Source organism: Leuciscus leuciscus, assembly GCF_965113295.1.
Source record: "Leuciscus leuciscus genome assembly, chromosome: 2".
NCBI classification, from domain to species: Eukaryota; Metazoa; Chordata; class Actinopteri; order Cypriniformes; family Leuciscidae; genus Leuciscus; species Leuciscus leuciscus.
In genome coordinates this window covers 555,241-566,966 of record NC_138726.1, presented here as the reverse complement: position 1 = coordinate 566,966, position 11,726 = coordinate 555,241, and the positions used below count along the sequence as shown (strand labels likewise).

The window sequence follows — 11,726 nt, the reverse complement described above, 5'->3', positions numbered from 1 at the left end:
CATTTCAACAGAAACATTGCAACAGAAAAATGTCACATCACTGAGGTTTTGCGTATGTATAAGATGTTAAGCTAATGCTCATAAGACTGCGTTCAGGATAGCACTGTGGTCTACGCTTCAACATGAGCCTCGCGGTGCTTCAGGTGTTCAGAGTTCAAATCTCAGCTCAACTATTCTCATCATTTTCTTTCTAGTTTAATATGCTATTTGTCAAAATAAAAACTTCTGAAATGTTAATTTATTGATTCAAAACACTTTTCGGAGGTTTGTTAGCCTCTTCATCGTCTGTCAACCGAGGTTACGTTAGTTACCGAGTACGTTCCCTTTCGAGAACGGTCACTTCGTTATCAGAAAAAAAACAACAGTTTACAGTAAAAAAACAAGTTTTAAAATTCTCAATAAAAAGTGACAGCTTGTGCAGTACGTGCTCCGACAGAGAGTCCCAGCTCGAGGTCCGTCACCATGCCATCACTTCCTCTTCACTTCTTGCCCGCTGTCTGCTACTATCCTAATAAAAGCAAAAACACTGAAAACTGAAAACACTGAATACAAAATAAATCATGTACAAGATTTTCACTTTACAGTTCAATTTGTCGGGTAGAAAACAAAGTATACAACACTATCCATTCTAAAACACATATTTTATGTATTCAGATGTACATTTACACAAGAAATTCTTCAGAGCCCCAAGGTGGAATTGTAAAAAATGTAATATTACTCCCATGTGTCAGTTAGGGTTAGATAGCGATAGATAGATAGAGAGAGCGAGTACACTGCAGAACACCGTAGAGGGACATGGAGGGGAAAAAGTAGAAGGTTGAGAAAGAAGGCATCTTTTGAATCACGACCGACGAACGGCCAACAGACGACATAGTTTGGTGAATCTAGAGTTAACATTACGATTTCAGCTTCAATGTTTGAGCTTAAATTTGAAATACATTTATTTAAGTAGCAACTGATTTTTTTAATGGCGAACGTTAACTGGTTTAACATTACATGTTACAGTTGTAGTTAGCTAAATTAAGTTAGCTCACAGTCACTTTCAGCTTATATTACCCAAAGTGGTGCATTTTAGCAAGATTAGTTAAGTTAACATTAATTCCTTATTTTAATAATATTTATATGATAATAACACAAGTGTAACGTTGGATGAGTCTTAGATTATAACAGATCCAGTAACGCATTGGCAGAAGGCAAAGATAACATGGCAAAGTTAACATTTTTTCAATGTCTGCATAAATATTTGGTCTCCACCATTTTATTTTCATGTCAATATTACAGAACCTTTGTTTTTGATTCTAAGGTTTTTAAACCAGTAAATATAATGATTATTTATATGTTTACTACATTTGGTTGCACAGCCTTTGGCCAAAATATCCATGTTCAAGAACATCTTGTAGTCAGTAAGTTAACGTTAATGTGCTTTCAGTATTTCTCTAACGTTACTGTCTGTTAATAGGAAACACCGGACCCACCGGACCCTTTAGGCTATAGAGGCACCTGTCAGGTAGGACTGGGCTAACGTTATATGAAAGAAATTAATATCACAATAATCATAAAGACATATCACATTATCTGCTCACCTCTATTAAATCACTTAACCTATCAATAACCTAATCTGCAATTTTCTGATTATATTCCTTTGGATATTTCAAATCAAATTAAGAAAGAAATGTGTTTAATATGTGCTTGATATGATCCATTTAGATAACATAATTGTGTATCACAATATATTCAAAATGGGTCTTAAATTTCATTTTGAGTGGCAATAAAGTCTTAAATATAACTTGCCTAACTGTGCAGATACCTAATGTTTTTTGTCAGAATACTGATGTTAAATGTTAGCTTAATAACAGTTTCTGTCTGCCAGTCATTTATTGATTGCTAAGCCAAACAATGATTTTTATTTATTTGATAATTTTAGAACACAATGGAGAGGAAGTTTGCAGTGGTGCGGTGGAGTGAAGGGGAGGATTTTGGGAAGCTCAGTGACATAACAACTGATGACATAAGGGGGTATGATGATTCCAAGATGGACCAGGATGGGAATCCCTTTGCCACCTACTCAGCCGTAATTGAATGGCGCCATGGGAGGAAACAACGAGGAGGCTGGCCTCACTACAGAGGCACTATCATTTTTGTTAGTGGTAAGTTAAGAGTTACTAACTTACTCTAATTCACACAAACACTAGTACTATGTGGTTTTGATGCTGTAAGTGCCACAATCAGTATGTCATCTGACAACTATGTCAAAAATGAACTAAAAATTTAACTATGTTAAAAATGAGATGAGATAATAACACTTTGACTGTTGAAACCAGGTTGAATAAAGCTTTTTGAATAGTTGTGTATGTCAGGTGTCATGTATACCTTATGCATAACCCCCTGAATATTTGCATAGAGTATACATAGGGTATGCAAGTATACAAGTATATGAGCAATGCATACAGAGCATGCATGCAGTGCTTGCACTTATTTTGGAGCACACATCACTAACTTCAAGTATATTTTCAGTCTTAGTGTTACAAGAGGGTGATCTGGTGTAATCAGCTGTTTGAGTATAACTCTGGTCTATTTGCTTTTGTTTTCTAGCTACTCGTTTTGAGACAATCCGTAAACTGAACTCACTGCTGAAGGAAGAAGAACCTACAGAGCTGACAAAGAGGGCCTCAGTGGCCCCCCAAAAATATGGGGACGATTCAGATTCCTCAACTGATATTGAAACTCAGTCTCAGCAAGCAAAGGTGACGTTAATTTGGTACAATGTACATAGAATGTGTAAGGAGTTGGCACTATTGTGTAATAGGCATTGCTATCTAGCTAAATCTGTAAGGATTCTTGATTCTTGATATTGATTCTCTTGTACATAATGGCTGCTCAACACCAGCAATACCTGTCTTTTTATTTTGGTTTTGTTTTTTTCCTATCTCTTGACACCCAGAAGTCAAAGGCTCCCAGGAGGACAGACCCTGCAGAAGAGTTTCTTAGGCTATACGGTCAATCACAGCCTTCTTCAGATAATCACAACAGTCCGACTCAGACTGTGGTTGAATTAAAGCAGGAGATCAAGGACCTGAAAGAAGAGAACGCGAAGTTGAAGGAGATTGTTCTTCAAGGTATCATTGATTCATATCAAATATTGAACCATCAGACAAGTAATAAACCTTTCTCTAAATGACTGTAGGCTGAATTGGCTGTATTGTCCTAAAGGAGTGATAATAATAAATGATTTGTTTTTGATGTACTGTGTCTAGATGCCAGCCACAGCTGGAACCAGCTTCCAGAAGAGATCAGATGTGCTCCTACAGTGGTCACATTCAAATCCAGACTCAAAACACTTCTGTTTAGCTGTGCATTTACTGAATGAGCACTGTGCCGCTGTTCGTCCGACTGTTTGTACTGGACTGTATTTTACTCTATTTTTCTAAACTGTTTTAATTATTCTTATTTCTTTTAATTATTTTAATTTCTCCTATGTCAGCAGGGCATTTAGCCCGTAACTGTAAATGCCCACTCAGAAGGTGATAATGTGAAAGTGACGTGTATTAATGTGGGTCTGAAAGTAGAACAGTATTTAAATGACGATATTAAAGTTTTCGTCTGAGAAAGAATGTGAACGCAGTGCTAAAGAAAGTGAAAACAACGTGTGAGTAAATGAGGGAGAAAAGAAAGTTAAAGGAAAGTTGATAGATGGAAGTCGTAAGAAGATTGAAGGTTAAAAGAAGGTTGAAAGATTTAAGTCTTATGGGAATCCTTTGAAAGAAAGATCTATAATAAATATTCTTTTTTATTTTTTAAAAGTACTGTATTTTATTTTATTTTTCTAAACTGTTTTAATTATTCTTATTTCTTTTCATTATTTTAATTTCTTCTATGTAAAGCACTTTGAATTGCCATTGTGTATGAAATGTGCTATATAAATAAACTTGCCTTGCCTTGCCTTGCCTAGATGTGCCAGGACTCCTACTGAGCTTGAGGAATATAATAGATTCGGCTGCACCTCCTAAGAGATCCAGGGTGGAGCCTACCAAAGCATTACCGGCCCTTCCAGGGTCTCCGCAGTCCAGGTCCAGTTCTCCATGTGCCTCTTCGCTGTCCCTCCCCAGATCTACACTGTCCAGTTCCACATCTGTGTCTCCATCCCTGACTGCCTTCCAGTCTTCTAAGGTAATTGTTTTTTAAAGAATAAATAAATACAGCATATAAAATAGATCTACTGCTTGCCAGACTTGCTTTTAATTCAATTCAATTCAATAGCGTACCGCACGATATACGTCACCTTTTCTCATTAATATTCATTAAGCTAGCGACGGTTGCTAGGGGGGTCAAACTCGCGCGTCACTCATGCTAGTCACATGTAAACAGTTTACGGACGAGATGTCTACTGAGCTAAACCTGCTAACTCTGTCCGAGACCAAATTCACTGGTATAGAAGTAGAAGAACATACAAATATTCAATTGAAGAGATGGCTTGAGTGTAGAGGGCTGAAAAAGACGGGAAAAAGAGCCGACCTGATCCAGAGGTAGATTGTTATCGACAGAATTTCTCCCCCAAAAAACATCGCCTTACGCCACTGACAGTGACATTTTGCAGTTTCAACAAGCTATCTTTTACCACCCTATGTCCTGTCTGTCATATATACTATGTCCTCTGGTTGTCTTACGTCTGACAGTTGTTGGGGGTAATTTATATTATTATTATTAATGTATTTATCTTTTGTTTAGCGATCGCTAATGCTACTTGGTCACAACCAACAACACTTAATTTTGAATTAATATCAAATCTAAATTCTCTCAATTATTTTACCCTCCCCCTAAGGCTGTTTCCTTACTACAGAAAAAGTAAATCTGTCAGATCTAGGGCCTACCTGTAGCATGACCAGGCTTGCTAGAAAAAGGCAGAGGCTGAACATGTCTTACATATTTAAATAAGAGTATTTTAAGAAAGTAGGCCTACATATGACTTTTATGATAAATACATGTCATTCAAGGCAGTAGTAGCACCTACAAGTAACTATATATATATATATAGAGAGAGAGAGAGAGAGAGAGAGAGAGAGAGAGAGAGAGAGAGAGAGAGAGAGAGAGAGTTATTCATTCATTCAAAATAATGTCTAGGGCGTAGTACAGGACTAGTGTCTGTAGGCCTACATATAAGTCTCTTAATTGAACTTGTGTCATTTTATGTATTTTTCAGATGTAAAAACTATAAGTTGTGGAGCTGTGTTGTCATGCCAGAGTTGGTTGAAATGAGGGCCCCTCGTAATCTAATACCATTCATTCTTCCCAAATAAAATATCAACACAGTATTGACATTGAATGTAGTTTTCTTTTGACAAGTTTACTGTAATAGACCTTTCACCAAACATTTTTTACAGCAGAAGTGCCTGCTCAGCATTTACCTCTTATTGTTAAAACTTTAACTTTGATTATATTTACTTAAGACAATGGCGACATTTTGATGCTATACAAATGTTTGCTTCAGAAATGATCAGTTATTTATGGGTATTTCATTGTTATTCATGATGATTTTAAACTATTAACTTTTGAATTAAAATGTTTAAAAGATCATTTCATGTGTATGCATTTCATTAGTTTTATGTAAAATACATTTTGATCAAAAATTCCCAAGATATCAATTCTATGTTAATCTACTCATTACCTCAAAACTTAGAATATTTTCTATTATCTTTCTTTATTGCTTTCACTGTACATACAATGAAGGCAATAGTGCACAACTGTTCTCTTTGCAATTAACCTTCATTCTCTCTGTGGATATAGGTTATAAATTACCCCTATATGTAAACAAAAATGAAATAATAAATCCAAGTAAATGTTTATAGAAAATAACTTTTAAAATTTTCAAAGTTCAAGTGTATATTTCAGAATGAAATTGAATGGGGTCACTTGTTGGAAATATGATTGCCTTTAAGCATCAAAGTAATATTGAGATGACCCCTCTAAATATTGATAGATTTTGGATTAAATGTGCAGAATTAGTAGAACATTTTACAACTTAAATAAAGCTTTAACATGTCTTCTTTTATTTACTTTGCCAACTGATCTTGAAAGTTAACAAGACAACAAGCAACAAAGACAGCCTGACTTGCTAGTGGAGTTAGAGACAAGGGAATCGTGCCAGAGATCAGTTTAAATTTCTTAATACGTTCGTTATATCGCTCTACATGGATACGTGCCTTTGCTATTTTTCTTGTCAGAAGCTCTTCTTGGGGTGTGAGCTTATCCCGACCTTTCAAAAATGGAGGAATGTTCATCTTGACCTGTCTTGACATGAGTAAGTCTTTCACAGTAAAGCCTCTGTCAACTAATAAAAGATCACCGGGATGTAAATGCTCCAATATGCCACTTTGTTCAAATATGTCTCTGTCACTTATAGCACCCTCGTAAAGATCTGAGACGAACACACCAGTGCCATTAGACGCAACAGCTATCAAACACTTAAATGTGTGATGGTGCTTATCATTTGAGAATAAGTTTCCTTGCTGAGAAAAGTTACGAGGCATTTGTACGAAGAATTCTGTACAGTCCACAGAGCACCGAATATTTTTGAACCCTTTGAATGATTTAGGCATACATTTCTTGAGGACAGATCTATCTGGGAACAGTTTTACCTCTTTAAAGTGGCAGTACAATAATTGGAGCCATGTAGTAAATATTGACCTTAGTGAGGACTCCGATAATTTGAATAAGAATGACATTGTATAAAAGCAATAGCCACGACGTAGTCTAACAACAGTCATAAATAGTTCCTCGATTGGTTTTGTCTTTCTCCTCTTCTTAGTTGAACTCTGCTCACTTTTCCCAGTACTGTTCCAGTAAGTAAGGTTATTTACCGCGGGGCCGAGGAAGTTGAATAAGGCCATGAAGTGTAAAAACGAAAGTCCAGTAAAGAACTTCATTTTTCTGGCATCATCTTTAACATCATCTAAAGTCAGGAGGGCCTCATCTTCAGGTTTCTGATCACTTGGAGGCACATCAGGAGAAGAAGGCCTGGATCTCGATACAGTTGCTTCATTCTTCAGTATGATGTTTTCAATCTTGGACTGCAACATGTATCGGTCATATACAGTCTGACAGCCAACATCCACCATCACCTTTGAACATTTGGAGCAGGGTTCCAGAGCTTCTGTTTGAATCCCTACAGAGTTAGCCTGACAGAAAAACAAAGATACATGTACATTAATACTGGTACAGATTTATAGGGCTACAAATATACCTGATAAATTAGAATTTAAGTGGACTAGATCAGGAATTAGCTTAAAATGTTTTGTGTATAAAAATCAATTTTTGTTTTCTGGATGGCCCTCAAATTTGTGATTATTGAAATTTTCAAAGATTGCTTGGCTTCACCTTTTTCTGATGTTATTAAAAATGAAGCTGTTGTAAAAGTGTATATTAAGAGGCCACGTTCTTAATACCCACAATTTGTTGTTTGATAGAGCACATACTCAAAGATCTAAATAGTTTAATATCACTTATTGAAGTATATGACAATCAGATTTACACTACATCAAAAAATATCTTTGTGCACTTACTTTATTTTCTTCTGTGTCAGTAACATCTAGAGGTGAGATCATACTGAGATCCAACAAGATGTTTGCTGCGTCGAGATCAGTATTTGCGGAGTCCACCACTTTCCTTCTTTTTGTCGCTGGAGTGCTTGCGAATGGCCTAGGTGTTGGTGCTTTTCTCCTTCGCCTGATAATACGTTCAATCTGCAACAATAAACCAAAATTCTTTACAAATCTCCTGAAAAACTCTGCTTATCATTTCTAATAATAACTTCTCATACATCTCACAGGTGAGGCCTTAGTTCAGGCCCATCTCAACTCTCAACAAGATAGAATAAATAAAGCATCTGTTTTATATAACACTTTTCTGGAAACTCAAAGACGCTTTACATTGCACTATTCATTCATTCCACACTGGGTGGTGGTAAGCTACTACTGTAGCCACAGCTGCCCTGAGGTAGACTGACAGAAGCATACAGACAGAAAATAAAAGGTTGTTCATCAATATCACGATTGATGTGTGAAGCAAAAAAAAAAAAACACAGGTTAGAACAACAGTGGCAGAGAGACCATTTAAAAACTTTTTTCACGTCATTCATTTTCGTCAGACAGTAGCAGTACGGCCAAACGCCAAGCAAAAAAGAAAGGAAATTATAGAAATGGCTTACCTCTTCGGGGCAGGCTGTGGCCGGCAATGGATCAGGATTGTCATCTGTAGGACCATGGCCCCCAACAAAATGTTTACAACATATGAAGGTGAATGGTTTCACGTTGCTGGCATTGAACTGGTCTTTTGGACGTCCGCACAAGTTGACCCATCGTTCACATTTATCCCTCTGGGTTTTTGGCTTCGGGAAACGAATAAAGAATACATCCTTCATATGTGGACGGTCATAGTGTCTGGAGTCGTTTCTGCAAGTTCCATAGCAGCAGTGTTTACTCGGCATGTTCTTATTTGAGGGATAACCGGCAGAAAACAAGCAGTACTAGCATGAATCATAAGCGAGCGCGCTTCTATGTTGACCCCCTTCCGGTTTACGTTGCTGACGTCACGCGGCCTTGCGGTCTAAAAATAGCACTCGTGCGGCACGCTATTCAAATTTGCTTTATTGGCATGAATGTAACAACAATATTGCCAAAGCGTCCCACAAACCACATAAAAACAATCAACCCCATACATTTCATTAAACAAGTAATTACAGTGTAAAGTAATGAGTATGGCAGATCTAATGTGCTTATATGTCTAAAGTCTGTTGGGCTGAAGAAGTCAGACATACTGGTATTTTAAACTCTAATGCTCACCTTGTGTCCAGGTTGAGATCCATCCTGGGACCGGAGTCATGGTTGAGAAACTGGCGTGGGCCTATGCCATCAATGCCAATTCGGCAACAGTCTTTGTGAGGCATTTGCTCACCGCAGTCTTTCCAGTGGAAATACTGCTGGTGAGCAATCTTCGGGGGAACAAACGAGGCGGAGGAGAGGCTCGTCAACCATTAGACAAAAATAAATTGGATGCCATTTACAGTATGTTTTCTTCTTTTTAATTGGGTGTTTGACCAATAGTCTCTGCTTTTGTGTGTTTCCTGATTCCAGCCTACTGTAATCATTTTTGCATTGTTTTTTTGTTTATGTTTAGGTGCAACTCTTGAGAAGTGGCCAGGGACCCAGCTTTCCAGCATTGGAAGTATGATCAATGCCAAGATTACAGAACTCCGGTCAAAAAGTAAAGATGTTGGTGTGTACACAGCTCCACATTAAACTGTTTTGTTTGCTCTGAGTTTCACACAGGTGAGTCACATAGTCCTTGGCCCTGGGGCAAAACAGGTATTTACTGCTTATAGTGCCTGTTTATTCTGAGGTATCCAGTGTGCAGACGAACAAAACTGGCATATATGTAAGCCATTAAGGCATTTTAAGTTTACATTCTAAAATGTTTTTGTTTGTGTACTTTGCAATTTCAAAATCGAGTATACTCAAAATATGTAAGTAAACAGTAGTAGGCAGTATTAGCGTTATGCTCAGAGCGATTGATTGCACTTAAGCCCCATGCCTCGTTCCTTGAATGTGAATACACCTGTTTGTATAGGCGGATCTTTTGTGACGTCATTGTTTATGTTTGTCGCGTTGCATCATGGGAATCGTGTGGCAGGAAACACCGCTAGATACCTGTAATTTGATTGTTTTGCACGTTTGGAGGAGGATTTAGAGAAGAGGATGGTTCACTCTTGCTGTGTGGTCGAGTACGGCTCGTTGGGGGCCTGATAAAAAGTGTTTTCGAATTCCCTCCGAAAAGGATCGCGAAAAACGAAAGAAATGGTTGCGTGCAATTAGGCGATTGAACCTGGACGCTCCGATGAAAGCCTGGATCCCTGCAGCTAACGTTACTGATCGAGTTTGTGAGGCTCATTTTGTTAATGGTAGGCCTAAGTCTTAGTGACTATGTATTTATAGAAGATTGAATAAAAAAAATAATAAAACTGAGTCAAATCAACCGAGTCATATGTTTTCGCGTTCTGATTCAGGTGTCCCAAACCGCGATCCACAGCACCCAGACTATGTTCCTCACATCAAAATGGGCTATTCTGGATCGCAAAACTTAAAAGCAAAAGAAAAGGCTGTTCTAACCTCTGCTTTTAGCACGATCACTGCTTTCTGTTTGGCAGAAAAGATCGGCCCAACTTTTCGAAAAAACAAAATAATCATAGGCCTCCAGACTTTTGAAAGCCTTTAATCTTTCATGAGTGAAGGGTCCAGGGGTTTCTATTAAATAAGAATAAATGTCTCCCCAGCAGATTGGTGGCCAAGCCACGGGCGAGTCGGACCAACGTTTTTTGTCATCCCAGATCTCATATGGGCTTTGAATAACTTCGATTTTGTCACCAATACAAATTTTGAGCTTCTCTCCAAACCTCCTCCGGTCTTCAGATGTATATTGTGGATTTCGCCCGCTAACTCTCTTGAAAATGCTCGTCGCGTCTTTACAGCACGCCAGGCTGTTTGTTTTGTTGCCACACAACCACTCGCGCATGCGTACAAAGATGTCAACAAAGATCCTCCTATTGACAATGTTTAGTTGTTGGTGACACTGTTCCCATGTTAGAATAGGAATAGGATAAGCATGTGCTCCTCAGGTTTGTATGCAGGCTTGTAGTGTGTGAAAATATCAAATTGTGAAAGATATTCCTATGTAGTCACAAGTTCATTTAAATCTAATATTTGAAAACATTGTTCTTAGGATTAGGGTTTACTGCTGTCAGCACTGTAATCCCAGAAGAGTTTAACTGTTAATAAAGACTATTGAAAAGATATCCTAGCAGCTTTGTTTTTAATATTACAGATGTATTCGGACTGCATTTATGTCATTGTGTGGTAGAAAGTAGTTGATCTGGGTGTTGACCAAACCCTTGCCAGTTTTAACTCTGCTTCATCAAATGTTTTTGACTGTAGAAACTCATATGAAATTATATAATTTCATACATAAAAAGTATGTTTTTAATGCTGCTATGTTCATTGGCTGACGTAAGAATTTTATTTAAAAAACATAAATGCAGCATAGTTTACATGAAAATATTAATAGACATTACATACAAAAAACCTATATAGAATGGTATATATTCATATATAAAAAGTATATGCTTTTACTCAACACACTTGGCTGACATATAACAAACTTATAAAAAACATATAAAGAAAGCATAGTTTACGTTTAAATTAGATATACTTTACGCACAAGGAAGATGTATGTAATTGTAAATATTAATATATAAATTGTATATGTCTTTATAACTAAGACATGTTTTACATAGTAATTAAAAATGCAAAAATGATATGGAACATATACGAAAAACATACTTTGCCATGTACTATCCTTATAAACAGCATATATAGTGTTTGTTTGATTCATACTTAATTCATATAATTACGTTGTATGAGAAAAATGCGAAAGTGGCCACTTTCATGAGTAAATCATAATATGAGACATATAACTCTCATAAGACATATAATGCATATAAAACATAAACATTTACTATTGTAGGCAATAGGAAATTCTTACAAGTTTTTTCTGTTTCTTTTCCATATGGGTAGCAGCAAGGGAAGCACACACAAAAAAGCCAAATGGTACCAAAATCAAACCATCAAATAATTTTACCTGCAGCCGCATTTATCCTATTATGACACGTCTGAGGGTCTTTC

At 37.0% G+C, this 11,726-nt stretch overlaps 1 protein-coding gene and 1 long non-coding RNA gene across 2 annotated transcripts; one reads left to right on the top strand and one right to left on the bottom strand.

Moving 5' to 3' along the window:
• Positions 1-2,608: 2,608 nt before the first annotated feature.
• LOC309483022 lies at positions 2,609-4,131 on the top strand. Its single transcript, XR_014200464.1, has 3 exons — positions 2,609-2,744; positions 2,942-3,116; positions 3,950-4,131. It is a non-coding gene; the product is annotated as an uncharacterized lncRNA (long non-coding RNA).
• A 1,178-nt stretch (positions 4,132-5,309) lies between these two features.
• LOC309490338 (uncharacterized protein) lies at positions 5,310-8,646 on the bottom strand. Its single transcript, XM_082159440.1, has 3 exons — positions 8,201-8,646; positions 7,557-7,736; positions 5,310-7,172 (listed from the first exon to the last, which is right to left on the bottom strand). Exons 1-3 carry the CDS (start codon positions 8,477-8,479, stop codon positions 6,048-6,050), a joined length of 1,584 nt encoding a protein of 527 aa, XP_082015566.1. The 5' UTR covers positions 8,480-8,646; the 3' UTR covers positions 5,310-6,047.
• Positions 8,647-11,726: the final 3,080 nt, after the last annotated feature.